General features: G+C 35.3%; 1 protein-coding gene across 1 annotated transcript; it reads left to right on the top strand.

Moving 5' to 3' along the window:
• Positions 1-3,747: 3,747 nt before the first annotated feature.
• LOC110918759 (lignin-forming anionic peroxidase) lies at positions 3,748-5,051 on the top strand. The gene is made up of 3 exons (XM_022163044.2): positions 3,748-3,987; positions 4,075-4,435; positions 4,544-5,051. Exons 1-3 carry the CDS (start codon positions 3,769-3,771, stop codon positions 4,930-4,932), a joined length of 969 nt encoding a protein of 322 aa, XP_022018736.1. The 5' UTR covers positions 3,748-3,768; the 3' UTR covers positions 4,933-5,051.
• Positions 5,052-13,711: the final 8,660 nt, after the last annotated feature.

Below are 13,711 nucleotides of genomic sequence, written 5' to 3'. Positions count from 1 at the left end.
TCTTTTATGAAGACAATGATGCTCGCCAGGCGTTGAAGTTTCAACGTATTGCATGCTACTGCTACTACCGGGGAATACATTCGGGTAGTTCCTGGTCCGAGCGTCACCTTTGAAGAACAAGATGAAGACCGAAGACGAGTAACAGACAAGGGGGAGTTTGTTGATGCACTTTTTGTGTCTGTCACTAGTCTTGTATGTAATGTCGTATTTTGTACGGTCTTTATTTATTTATCGAGTCTGTATTCGCAGTCGACCAAGTCGGATATCCTCCTATCCGCTTGTGTCCGACGTGTTTTGTCTCTCGTTGTATGTAATTATCGTAAAACAATGCATGTTGCATCTAAGGGTATTTCTGGCATTTATATTTATGATGTTTGTGCCTTGTCTGTTTGCTGTCTGTTTACAGCAAACAGATTAGCATTTGCAGGCTTTGGCGAAACACATCAGTTTCGTCAAATGAATGTTGACGAAACAGAGTGTTTGACTTTGATTGTGTTTCGTCAAAGGCAGTCAACGAATCAAATGTGATTCGTTGACTGTTGGGCTTGTTACTGGGCTTACTTGTGTTTCGTCGGCCCATGTCCTGATTCGTCAAGCTTAACAGCCCACCTGCCAGAGATGAGAGTTTACCCTTTGTGCTTGTAAGAACTGTGTTTGTATCAGTTTGCATATCTCATCCAGTTAATCAAACGATTGTGTTTCTTTGGTTAACCTTGTGTTTATCTTGTTCTATGTTTGGTTGGCTAAGTTAAGTGGATTCCGCACACTTAACTTTGTTTGTTATAAACAAGGATTCGGTAGTGAAAATCGATCCTCCGATTTAGGGACCTACATTTAATATATGATATATGATATTGAAGAAATAGAAATTTTTAAGGAATTTAATATTTAAAGTTCATCATTTTACATTAGTGGGTGATAGTGGTTAACTTGAAGTTTTCTTACAACTATAATATAATGTTTATTGTGACTTTAATGAAGAATGAATTCAAGATAAAGACAGAGAAGTGTTCAACAACAAAAGACAAGTGATTACAAGGTACGTAGAGATGAGCTCTTGGGGATTTATGGTTTGTTTTGTTTAGGGGTTCATGGTTGGTTAGCAGTTTATATGAATGTGTTTATTTAGGTTTTGCTCAATTGTTTGGGTTAAAGTTGAAATTTTGTTTATTTTTATTGATTTGTTAGGGATTTATTGTTTATTTTGTTAGAATTTTTGTTTATTTTTATGGTTTGTTTTCCTATGGCCCTAAACCATAGGAAATTCACTAGGGCAGTTTAAGTGACTGGTTTCTTATAACGCGTGGAACAAACAAATATACCACCGCCACCATCATAATTCAACTCAACGGGTGATGATATATTTCCTTGAATTTTTCACGTGTGATAAATGGATGGATGTGAGGGGTGTGAGGGTTTATTATTGGGTGTTGTGAGTGATGGACATTGCCACTAAAAAAAGGTTGTTAGTGATGGAATAATGGTTGATGATATGGCGGAACTTGATTGGATATTGTGAGTGATGAGTAAGTGATGAGTAATTACCACCCCTCCCCCTTAAAACAATCAAAACACAAGAACTCAAATAAGAATTACTCACTAAAAATAAAAATAAATTTTTTTCACATTCTGGGCTTAGTTCATCATAGTCTTGACATTTTCTTCTCCTAGGATAAAAGAATCTATTAGCACATCATCCAGTAACATTTAAAATATTTTTTTAATTCTTGTTCATATTCATATTCATACATATATGTCGGTCTATAAATATTTAAAAGCCATCACATATATAGACACGCATGCGAATATTTCATTAAAAAAAAACACAATTTTGTGGTTGATTATGTCCATGTCAGAGGACGACATTCATATATACCTGCCTGCTTGCGTAGTCTATAATAATCAACTAAAGAGAATGATTTTATTATTTTTATAGATAGATGGATTACTTTTTGTATTAAAACACTACTAGCTGGCATTTGAGTCTAGTCTACAAATCACATCCATGTTTTTAATATCTAAATTATAATTATTTGAAAACATGACCGTTTTACACCTTAGTTTAGCTAAAATCATGTTAGACTAGCTAAGAATTTCTTTTAAGACATTAGATATGTATTTATGTTCAAATATTAATATATAAAGAATACACCCATGCAACTTATAATCAGAGAGAGAAACTTTTTGGACATCGCCATCTTAGCACCATTCCCCCTTTTGTTGTCTACTCTTCCCTTTCTCTTTCTATCCTCCCTCTACTCACATTGTTGGTCCACTCCTATTAGGGTGAAGGGGGTGCTCACCTAATAGGTGAGTCCCCTCTCTTACGCCAAACCAATCCCCGTGTGCCACGTCAACTCCCCTCTTAAACTCCCCTAACACCCCAATTTGATGGCGCCACTCCCCTCTTAACTACCCTTGTTTTTTTATTCAAAAAAAAAAAAAAAAAAAACAAAACAATTGATTGGTTGGAAAGTTGATTGGCCCCACCATCTCTCCTTCTTCAATCGGTGAACCCACACCCAAAACCCACCCCGAATCGGGACCCCGCGGTGATGGCGGCGGTGTTCCCGATCGGGGAAACCCCTCACCGAATCACCTCCCCGAATACGCCCCGGACACCCTTAGGATTTACAAAAAACACAACACTCTTTCTTTTCTCTCACCTCCCTCTCTCCCATGGTTGTTAAAATTCCGAGTAGGCGTCGATTAATCCCGATTAATCGCCGATTATACACAATTAATCCCAATTAATCGCCGATTAAACACAATTAATCCTGATTAATCACAATTAAACCTGATTAATCCCCGACTAATTCTAATTAATCGCTAGTCACCACCTCACCACTCGACTAGCTACTAGCGATTACTACAACATTACTCCTTCCACACCTAGAACCCACCTAAGATTCGAACAAGTAAAAAACCCGTGTTAATGGTCTTATTCAACAATAATGTTACAATAATCTTAATTTTACATCTACACAACAAACCAACTACATGATTAATTAGGATCATTACATATCAAAAACCAAATCACTCATATGATTCAAGTTTCTTTGTCTCTTTCATATGACCCGAAGAAGAAGATTAACTGGTTATCAAACTACACTAACAATTCAATATTAAAAATTTATACAATCATGCCCTCTATGAGGAAAGATCATTTCAGATGTCTATAAATTCATTTTTGGTGTTTTTAGATTATAACATTCCTCTTTTTTATATTCTTTTGTGATTTTATCAGTGTTTCATAATCTTATAATTGAACATATTTTCTCTACACGTATATTTTTTTCATAAGAACTTGTTTTTTCTTCAGGATATTGTCAGCCCAATTATTTTGTTTATAAAGTTGCGAGAAAAACATAATAAAGCCTGTGAAATAAATATATTTAATCACTATATTTATAAACATGTCATAAGATAATTATCAATAACATTTTAAAAGTGATTTGCAATGAACTCTTTTTTTTTTTGTATAGTCGGCTTGGGACAAAAGAAGGGTAGTGGATGTATGTGTTAGTTTAATATTTGAATATAGGAGTAACTTTATTGACTTGGTAAGAATGTCAAATTTTAACATATTTGCTGAGCTTCGATGCATGAACGAGCAAGAGGACAAAGTCAGCCAATCATACAACTGTTGATCAAACAAAGACATCTTCACCACGCGGTTTACCTCGATTAAACACTATATAAGCCTCCTTCATGCCCTTTTATTTGCATTCCATCTTTCAACTTCTCATCATTAACATTTTTTTTCAAATGGCTTCCCCAAATATTATTACAGCTATCTTCTTCTTACTAATTCTTTGTGTTACAAACAATACACCATGTGACGCACAGTTATCTTCTACATTCTATGACGCTTCATGTCCCAATGCACTACGTACAATCAGGACATCCATCCGAACAGCCATATCTCGTGAGCGTCGCATGGCAGCTTCGATCCTTCGTCTCCACTTCCATGACTGCTTTGTTCAGGTACTATTTTAACCATATATATATGACCACCGTAGCTTCCAGATGTAAAAGGATAATTTGTAACGAGTTATGTATCATTTAATGCAGGGTTGTGACGCGTCTATCTTGCTAGACGACGGTCCTTCAATCATAAGTGAAAAGAATGCGTTGCCTAATAAGGGTTCGGTAAGAGGTTATGAAGTGATAGAGGCAGCAAAATCTGAGGTTGAAAAACTCTGTCCTGGAGTTGTATCATGTGCGGATGTACTAACCGTGGCTGCCCGTGATGCCTCAGAAATGGTTGGTGGTCCATCATGGTCTGTGAAGCTCGGAAGAAGAGACTCAACCTCGGCTAGCCTTCTTCTAGCAGAATCCGGTGCTCTTCCTAGTTTCAAAGCATCGCTAGACTCACTTATTTCCACCTTCGGTGATAACGGGCTTAGTGCCCGGGACATGGTTGCATTATCAGGTACTAATTTACTGGTTATGTAGTTTAATTAATACATCGATTAATATATATTTTATTGTATAAATTATAACAAAGTGTGAGCTAATATTGAAGATGTGGTTAATGCAGGAGCTCATACTATTGGACAAGCGCAATGCTTCTTATTCCGTGATAGGATATACAACAACGGATCAGATATTGATGCAGGATTTGCTAGCACGCGTAGACGTGGATGCCCTGTCAACGACGGCAACGGAAATCTTGCACCACTCGATTTAGTGACACCTAATTCGTTTGATTATAATTACTTCAAGAACTTGATACAAAAGAAGGGTCTTCTTGAGTCTGATCAAGTGTTGTTTAGCGGAGGATCAACAGACAGCATTGTTAGAGAATATAGCAATAATCCTTCAAAGTTCAAGTCGGATTTTGCAGCTGCAATGGTAAAGATGAGTGAAATCAGGCCTTTAACAGGTCAAGAAGGAGTCATACGAAGAATTTGTGGTGCTCTTCCCTAGTTATTTTGAATGTCATCTAAATCTTTGTTCGATTACTTGGAAATTACACTGTTTGTAATCATATCTTGATTCCTTTATTTATTTTTTTAATCTTCAACTGTAAAGAAAAGGACCTTCAATAGTCCATTACACTATTTGTATTGTTAGCTTCGTGTTAAAGAGAAATTTGTTTTTCAATGAATAAGAAGTGTGGGTTTCATTGTCTATTATAATTTAATAGTAGTTACTTCAATAGTCCTCTCCCCTTGGCTCTCTCTCTCTCTCTCTCTCTCTCTCTCTCTCCCCTTAAAACCAAAAACAAGAAGCAAAACACACACCACACTCCCAAACTTCACTTAAAGTTCTTTAAAGAAACTCTAAGCAATCTTCATCTTTATAAGGTAAAACTTCTAGTTGTATAAAACTTCTAGTTGTATAAAACGTTTTAAAAAATACTATATTTTAATACAGTCGATTTTAAATACTTTGTATTGTATGAAACTAAAAGAACAATTAAAAATACTATAATTAAATACATATATTAATTAACTATTTATTATTGATATATGGTAACCGATATAGACACTTAATTCATAAGATTGTCAACACACTTATAAATGCACAATGTTGTGAATGAATCTGTGTTGTGATTAAAGTTACTGAAACCACAAAGCAATACTAGAATGAAGCTTGTCTGCATCTTTCTGTTACTGATCGTTGCAACTACGACTATTGTTACATGTGATTTACTATATTCTAATTGATTCTTTTTTGCAACTACGACTATTGTTACATGTGATTTACTGTATTCTAATTGATTCTTTTTCTTTTTATATATGTTTAATATCACATAAATTGATAAGTGTTATGTGTTAGGTGATGACGTGGACGCACCACCATTCAAGGTATGCGAATACATTTTTCCAGCGGTTGATTGTTATGCTGCCGTTTGCGATGGTGGTTGTACGGAGTTGAGGGGGAATATGGCTCTTGGGGAATGCATAAACAACAATACGCAGTGTCGTTGTCGATGGAGGTGTTAAATCATTTTTATAGCTTCTTGTGATTAAATCTATCTCTTTGATTGTTCCTTTTGAAATAATCATAATAAGAGTATCATCTAAGTTGGAGTATGTGGTATGGTGAATATGAAATGTAAAAAAAGAAAGAAAAAAAAGAAGTGCAACGGGAGCCATATGTGCGGAGTGGTTTCACCTTCACGAAGGTGTGTTTTCTAAATATAAATTGTGAAATATGGTGGTTGAGTAATAAAAAAATTGAAAAAAAAAAGAAATTGTGAAATAAAGCTTAATCATAGGTTTATATATTAATTAATAATTAAAAATATAAAAAATCAATACCGCCCAGAACGCATGTTATCAGCATATTCGAATTTGAAAAATGCCTTACTTCAAAAGATTATATAATAAGATATAAATTTGTGTGTTCTTTATTAAACAAGTATAATAAGATAAAAATTTACTGAAATGATTGAAATCGAACATGTTTAGATCCTTCGGATGAAATTGGTTACCCTAGGAAACTTCCCAATTGGAGAAGAAGCACATGTCTTTCTTTTTTTCTTAACGGGGAAACCTATGGTGGGTTAATGAAAGAGAAAAACCTTTTAATTTTTATAGGTAAAGTTAAAGATACAAAACTGTATATAGGTCTCGGCATTTGTAAATAATCGTAACTTTCTTTTTTTATGATTTGAAAGTCATGCATTACATAAGTAAAGATATAAAGTTATGTGTCACGACCCCCGACAACACCGTGGATGGGAGTCGCGAGCAGTCAAGTGGTACCGGTGGTTATTTTAAAAACATTGCAGCGGAAATGTTCATCAGGACCGTGAGTTAGGAAAAATATCAGAGTTTAGAAAACACCGGATTTTATTTATTAAATAGACGGGATAAAACCCATGTTTTACAAAGGTAGCTTCAATAAGGGATACACCCGAATATATGAAACCGGGTTTGCTTAATTTAATTCAACTGATAAAATAAGCCACTTCTTTAAGCCTTTTGGTGCCGTATCATCACTCTTATTCCAATCTACTGTAATTACCTGAAACGCGTTTTAAAAAGGTTTGGTCAGCAGGAAATACTGGTGAGTTCATTCATTTTTGTACAAAACAACACATTGTTATAAATTACAGCATAAGAGCGATTACAATGGCTACTATCTTATTTTTATCTGGCGCCGTGTCACACGTTGGTAACGATGGTCATACCACTATTGGGTCCTTTCACCCAAGTAGTGATGATTATCACTGTTAGGTTGGTGAACCTAACCGTGAGAGATTAGATATGTGCACAATACCTCACTTGCCTGTGATTCAAGATAACCAAGACTTAATCCCTGTAATTATAACTTTTGAAAATAATTTGAGTATTATAAAACATTATTGATAAAAAGAGAATGACTCACCTTGTTAGAATATAGTCTTGAATAAACAAGCATCTTGATCCTAAGTATCTATTTTATAGTTCTGAATCTTCTGATGATTGAGCATCTATTTTGATTGTAAGTGTATAGTGCAGGTTTTCGGGTAGTTAAACATTTAGTTTAACAGAGTGGAATACGTATTAGTGTTATACCAAATCAAACCTAACGATGGTCACGAGATCAGAACCTTAACGAAATTCACAAAGTATAGTCTTGTTTAGACAACACTTTGGCATTCGTTTAACGAAATTCACAAAGTACAGCACTTTGGCATTCGTTAGTTGGTTCCCGAAATTCACAATGTGATTTTTGGTAAAAACGTTTAAAAATTTTAACGAATTTTCCATTACGACTTGAACGTCACTAATCACTTTCGTAACCTGTGCCTATAGTTCGACAAATTCAAGTCTAGGGCATAGGGTGACGATAGAATTTTTCTAATCTCAAAATTTGGTTTTATAAAATAATTATAATATGTAATAAATATATACTGTAAACGTTCTACTTTTGCCAAAAAAATGTTTTCCCTAAAGTTTAACAAAGATATTTTTCAAAATCAATTAAGTTGCTTTTGTACATGAACAATTTAAAATACCAATGTGCTACACTTAAAGTGTAAAAATAGTTAACACAACGAAATGAACGCGAGTTAAGTTAACAAAGTTATGATTTCCCTAACTTATCTTAGGACCCTTCTACGTTTGTTTGAATCGCAAATATCGCCCGACTGGTGGGAGTGTAAATCAATGTTGCTACGTCATCTCCTTCGCCATTCGACTTCACGTTTAGTTTTCCCTCATTAACGACCTTCACCTGCTACTCTCACTTCGTATCCTTAACGTTCGCACTAAAGCCAATCGATACAATTACCAACTCTTAATCAGTACCGTTGATAGCTTGTGCTGTTGTCACGCTTTCGACGTTACTACTTGTCGTCATTTTCATCCTTTACTCGAACGTTTTTATGTATCGCTATGTTATGCATTTATGATTTGTTTTATTTCTAGTTCATGTTGTTACAGTTTCACATCATCACGGCTTATCTTCCTAGTAGTATAGGTGACGTGGGTATCGTCTCACTTTTTCATAGACCGACCCTTCTCCCATAACTATGGATGTAGGTACTGCCACTATTTAGTCGCACCCTTTTTGGGTTGGAGACTCATACAATGGTTGTTTGTGGTTTGGTTGTGGTAATGTAATTAGTAAGTTGAGTCGAGTCGTCGCATGGAACCAATCAAAACCGCTAACGAATCCAATGAAATTTGATATGGACATGGTGGATACGCTGCTGGTACTTCCTATATATAAGTGTTCTTATCAAACTATCAAAAGCTTTGTTAGATTGGTTGAGAGAAGTTCTATGTAAGTTGTGTTTGTGTGTCAATAATGATTTGAATAACGATGTCGATGAAAATTTGATAGAGGCATGGTGGACCACGCCGTCGGTATTTCCTATATATAAGTGTCTATGCCAAATTTTCAAAACCAGCGTTAAACTAATCAAGAGAGTTTTAGTTAGTTGTTTGGTTTCGTGATTGGAGATTCAAATTCTATGAATTCACTCATTCAACTCAAATTGTGGCATTTTATAAGAAATTTTTTTTCAAGATCCCAAGTTCTGACACGGATTGCAGTTGGGCATCACATATATACCTTACAGCTCAGTTGCAAACTTTCTCGCGTTACAAGTCATCTTTAGGACATGATATTCTCTTTAGCTGCAATACATCTTTGATACGCCAATCTTGGGCTTCGAGTTCGTAATGGTCAAAGAGTCTACAATCGGCTACCTAATACAATACATTTAACGTTTTTCATTACTACATCACTGGCATCAAAAACGATTCCTCTATTTGGGTATCCAACCCTTATCAGGAACGCTACCGCCTCAATCTGATCTTAAGATTCGAGTTCCTAACGATATTACTAAATCTACCGATATCGTTTATGTCTATGGAAGACCCTACATTCCATCCTGTACGAGCAGTTTTCTCCTAATTTCGGGACGAAATTCCCAAAAGTTGGGGAGACTGTAACATCCGTCAAAAACGGATCTCCGAAATCCGACCCGGATTGCAAAGTCGGACCTTTTTTATCTAATAAAAAGAAATGAAATTTTAGTAATTATATAATTTTAATATTTTAATTATTAATTAAATGTAATGTATCGCGTTGGATTAAAACCGAACTAAAACGTTAATTTTATAAAGCAACTCCGTTAGTTCAGTTGGATTTATATAAGTGAAGCATTAACGAAGTTAGATTGGCTAGTCAAATAAAGTTAGAAGTTAAGGGGGTTGTTTTTGTAATTAATGGAAACTATATATTAAAAGCAAGTTAACTAACTAAGTTAGTAAACCTAGTTAAGTTAGTATTTATTATATAATGTTCATTAATTAAGTTAGTATATGTCTTAATTAACTAGGTTAGTTTATTGGTTACTTTATAAAGGGAACATCCTAACTGAGTTAAGTTGTAAGTTATATCCGGTTAACAAAGTTTAGAAACCAGAGGGACTAGTTTATAAATAACAGAAGTTACATATTAAAAAAGAAACGCTAGCGACGGGTTTCGGACCCGAAACCCCTCGTTTGAAATTCAACAGACAAACCGGCTGAGCCACAATATAACATGTAAAGGAAACCAACGCCTTTTATACTTAATCAGAAAGCAGAACAACAATTTTTTTAATATATATTTATATTTATAACTACAAAAAAAATAAACATACATATTTTTTTTAAAATACATAAATATGCATAATAATTATCAAAATAAAAAACAGTCATTCTTCGTCGTCTTCGTCGGTTTCGAACCCAGGAATCGTTGAAACATGTTCCACCAAATCAGCTCGAAGGTTCTGATGTATATCCCTTGACTTTATTAAAAATTCATTTGCCGCTTTATCTTCGTCTGTTACATTACCTGGTTGGGGGTCATCGTCATCATAGTAGGTAACGACCGCTCTACCTTCATCCTCCAAAATCATGTTGTGAAGAATGGTACATGTGTACATCACGTTTCCAAATTGATCCTTGTCCCACAGTCGACAAGGCATTGCCAATATTCGCCACCTTTTCTTCAAAACACCGAATGCTCGCTCGATGTCTTTACATGCAGCCATCTGGACCCTGTTAAACTTTAATCTCTTTGGATCTGAGGTACCGTGTCTTGTGAACGATTTTACGAAAACCCCCCACTCTGGGTAAATCCCATCAACTAAGTAGTACCCGTACACGTACTCAACCCCGTTTATAAAGAAAGTTCCTCTAGCTACACGTGCAGACATTTTTAAATAGTCATCCATAATGTCCGAACTATTGTCGTACGCTAACTGCCTAAGTGCGGCCGTGACCTTTTGCCACGTACTAAATCCTAATTGCCCAGTGACATCGGGTTTTTGTTGGAAACAAACATATTTCTCCTCAAGATCTCTAGATATTCTTAAAAATAAGTTTCTACTCATACGAAAACGACGCCTAAACATTTTTTTCATCATACTTAGGTTCCGCTGAGAAGTAATCGCTTACCAACAAATCGTTAGCGGTGTGCCGTTCACGAGCGATGTACCTTCTCCTCCATTTAGGTTGTTGAGTCTCTTCCTCATCGTCTTCGTCTTCCACGATAGCTTTCACCACCGCCACGATCGATTGTAGAAATATTTCCACACCATCGTTAGATGATGATGACGATTCACTATAACTTGAAGAACTCATGACAATATTATGTTTTATGTGTTTGATATTGTGTGAGAAAAATGTTAAATGTGGTAAGTATTTATAAAGGAAAAAAATTTTTTAAGTGGCCCCCAACGGCTACTTTTAATGGGCTAATCACAATCCGCCAACTCACCTTGCTCCCCCGCCCCACGCCCGGCTTGAAAGCCAAGCCCCAAGGGGCCACGCCTCAACCAAGCCCACCCGGGGTGGTGGCTTGGGTGTTTTACCCCAACCCACGCCCCAACCCAAGCCCATACCCCACGGCCTAATGTTCACCACCCCTTAGTCGTTCCGATATGCCTTGAAACCGCTAAATTGAAGTAAGGATTGAATCACCATTAATACATATTTAGCACTTCAAGAACATCAATTGGGTTTTGTATCAAATCGTCAAATTGGATTCCGAAACTTTTACTATTTCTTCTCCTAGTCAAGCCATGTAAAACCCCACTGAAATTTCTCCATTTCATCACCTCTACATCGCGAATTTAATTGAAGAACATTCTAGGGCTTGTAACTTGTGCAGATGATATCTCCTTCAATTCTCAACCTTTTCAGGTAATTCCAAAGCCCAACTTGCTTACTTTTTCATTCTCTACAAAAGCCCTCTATAAACTTCAGTGATAGAAGGTTAATTTATCTGAAATTAATTTGAGTTGAAATTAGGGTTCTTGATTCATACGAATTCATACGAATTGGGGCTTTTAAGTTTAGACATGTGTTTTAATGAAATTAAAAGTAGATTATTGTTATATATCATATTATCACATTTTGTGTAAATTTTGGGAATTTTTAAGATGTCAATTGGAATTTTGGTGAATTATTTATGTTTTAATCATTAGATAAATCAAATAAAAATACAAGATAATCTCTAATAAATTCAATAATTTTTTTATTGGTTATTTCAGATTATATCAACACTAGGGATTTCTATATAATTTGTTTCTTGATTTTTGGGAATTCATAATACATGTTTTAATTATTTAAAAATACTAGAATTTCACAAATAAATTCTATAAATATTTTTACTGTTTATGTAGATTATATAATTGTTGTGGGAATTTTTTTATAAATGTTCCATAATTTTCGATAATCATTTAAGTAAATTCTTTTATATAATTAATCATTATATGTGATAATCATTTAATCTGCGATATAAAAATTATTAGATGGTTTTAGTAAATTTGTTAAATATGGGCATTTTAAACCCTATTAAATTGATAATTCTAAGAATATCTCATGGTAAATAATTATAGAAATCTATATATATATAAAATTATATTGGTTTGGTTGTTTTATCAAGTAATTATTAATTATTTGATATAATTAAAAGACCCCAAATAGGAGAACCCAATTTCCTAAAATTAATATATTCGTTCAAGTTAGAATCTTGGTTATATTTATTCTAGGGTGATTTAGTCAATTGTTATACCTCGTGTACTCGTGCGGTATTTCTCGTGGAACGTTTCTTCGCAACCTGTGAGTAAACCCCCCCTTTTTTTGTCATTAACTTTTTGGGGTGTATCAATGTGTCTCGTTCTTGTTTTTATCCAAAATCGAGCATGCAAAGTCTTGTGTGTTGTATATGCATTACTTATTGTTGTTGATTGTTTGTTGAGGTTGTTGTTGTTGTGGTGGTGGTGGTGGTGGTGTTGGTCATTATAGTCAATAGTCATTCATTCAGTGGATCCACGGCTGACCTTTCCTCATGACCTGGAGATGTTGGTATCGCCCCACTAGTCTTGGGCTGACCTTTCCTCCTAACTATGGGATGTTGGTATCGCCACAGTCACACCCTTTTTGGGTGTGGGACGCAAGGTGTTGGTTTTGGTGTCGGTCTTTGTCTTATACATTATTCAGCTACCTTTCTATGTTCATATTACTTGTGCATTGCTTCCACTTGATTGATTGCATGCTTAATATTTAAATTATTATTTGGAATTAAAAAGGTAAAACACATTACTTTTATTTCTAAATTTTAAAATGGTAAACCTATTTTACTTAACCAGGGTTTACTCGCCAGCTCTTGTAGCTGACCCAAAAATACTATTTTACACATGATACAGGTGTAGAGGATTGAAGACTGGACTGGATCAGGATCACGTAGGAACTTTGCCTTAGTAATTAAAAGGACAAGTTGATGTATTATTTGAATATTTGAAACTTAAATGGAAAGTGTGACATTAAATCATGATATGTTTAAATATGAAAGTTTAATAGTGTCATAAGCTATGGGCAATCATCATGCCCCGTACCATTCCGCTGCGGGTTGGGATGTGACAGAGTGTAGGTTGACACGTATAACGACGCGTGTCCCTCATCCTTATCCGGTTACCCTTGAGCTGTCGCGCCCCGCGTAAGCTTCGGTTAACTCTTACGCGACCCGCGAGCGATCCATAAAATTGAATTTCTTGATTTTTCACAAGGATTAGGGTTTTAGGGGTCCGGGTTTCCACTTACAGAGTGTTGTGGGACATTTTTGTAGGTCCTTACATCCTCCCCACCTTAATTAAAATCTCGTCCTCGAGATTTACTTGAACAAGTAAGGATACTTCCGTCTTATTTTCGATACCCAAGTATATTCTTGTCCACGCTTTAAGTCCTACTTCACCCTGACCAGAACTAAT

The sequence above is a fragment of the Helianthus annuus genome, chromosome 16, assembly GCF_002127325.2.
Source record: "Helianthus annuus cultivar XRQ/B chromosome 16, HanXRQr2.0-SUNRISE, whole genome shotgun sequence".
NCBI classification, from domain to species: Eukaryota; Viridiplantae; Streptophyta; class Magnoliopsida; order Asterales; family Asteraceae; genus Helianthus; species Helianthus annuus.
Note: the sequence above shows the minus strand (reverse complement) of the source record. Positions and strands in the feature narration are given on the sequence as shown.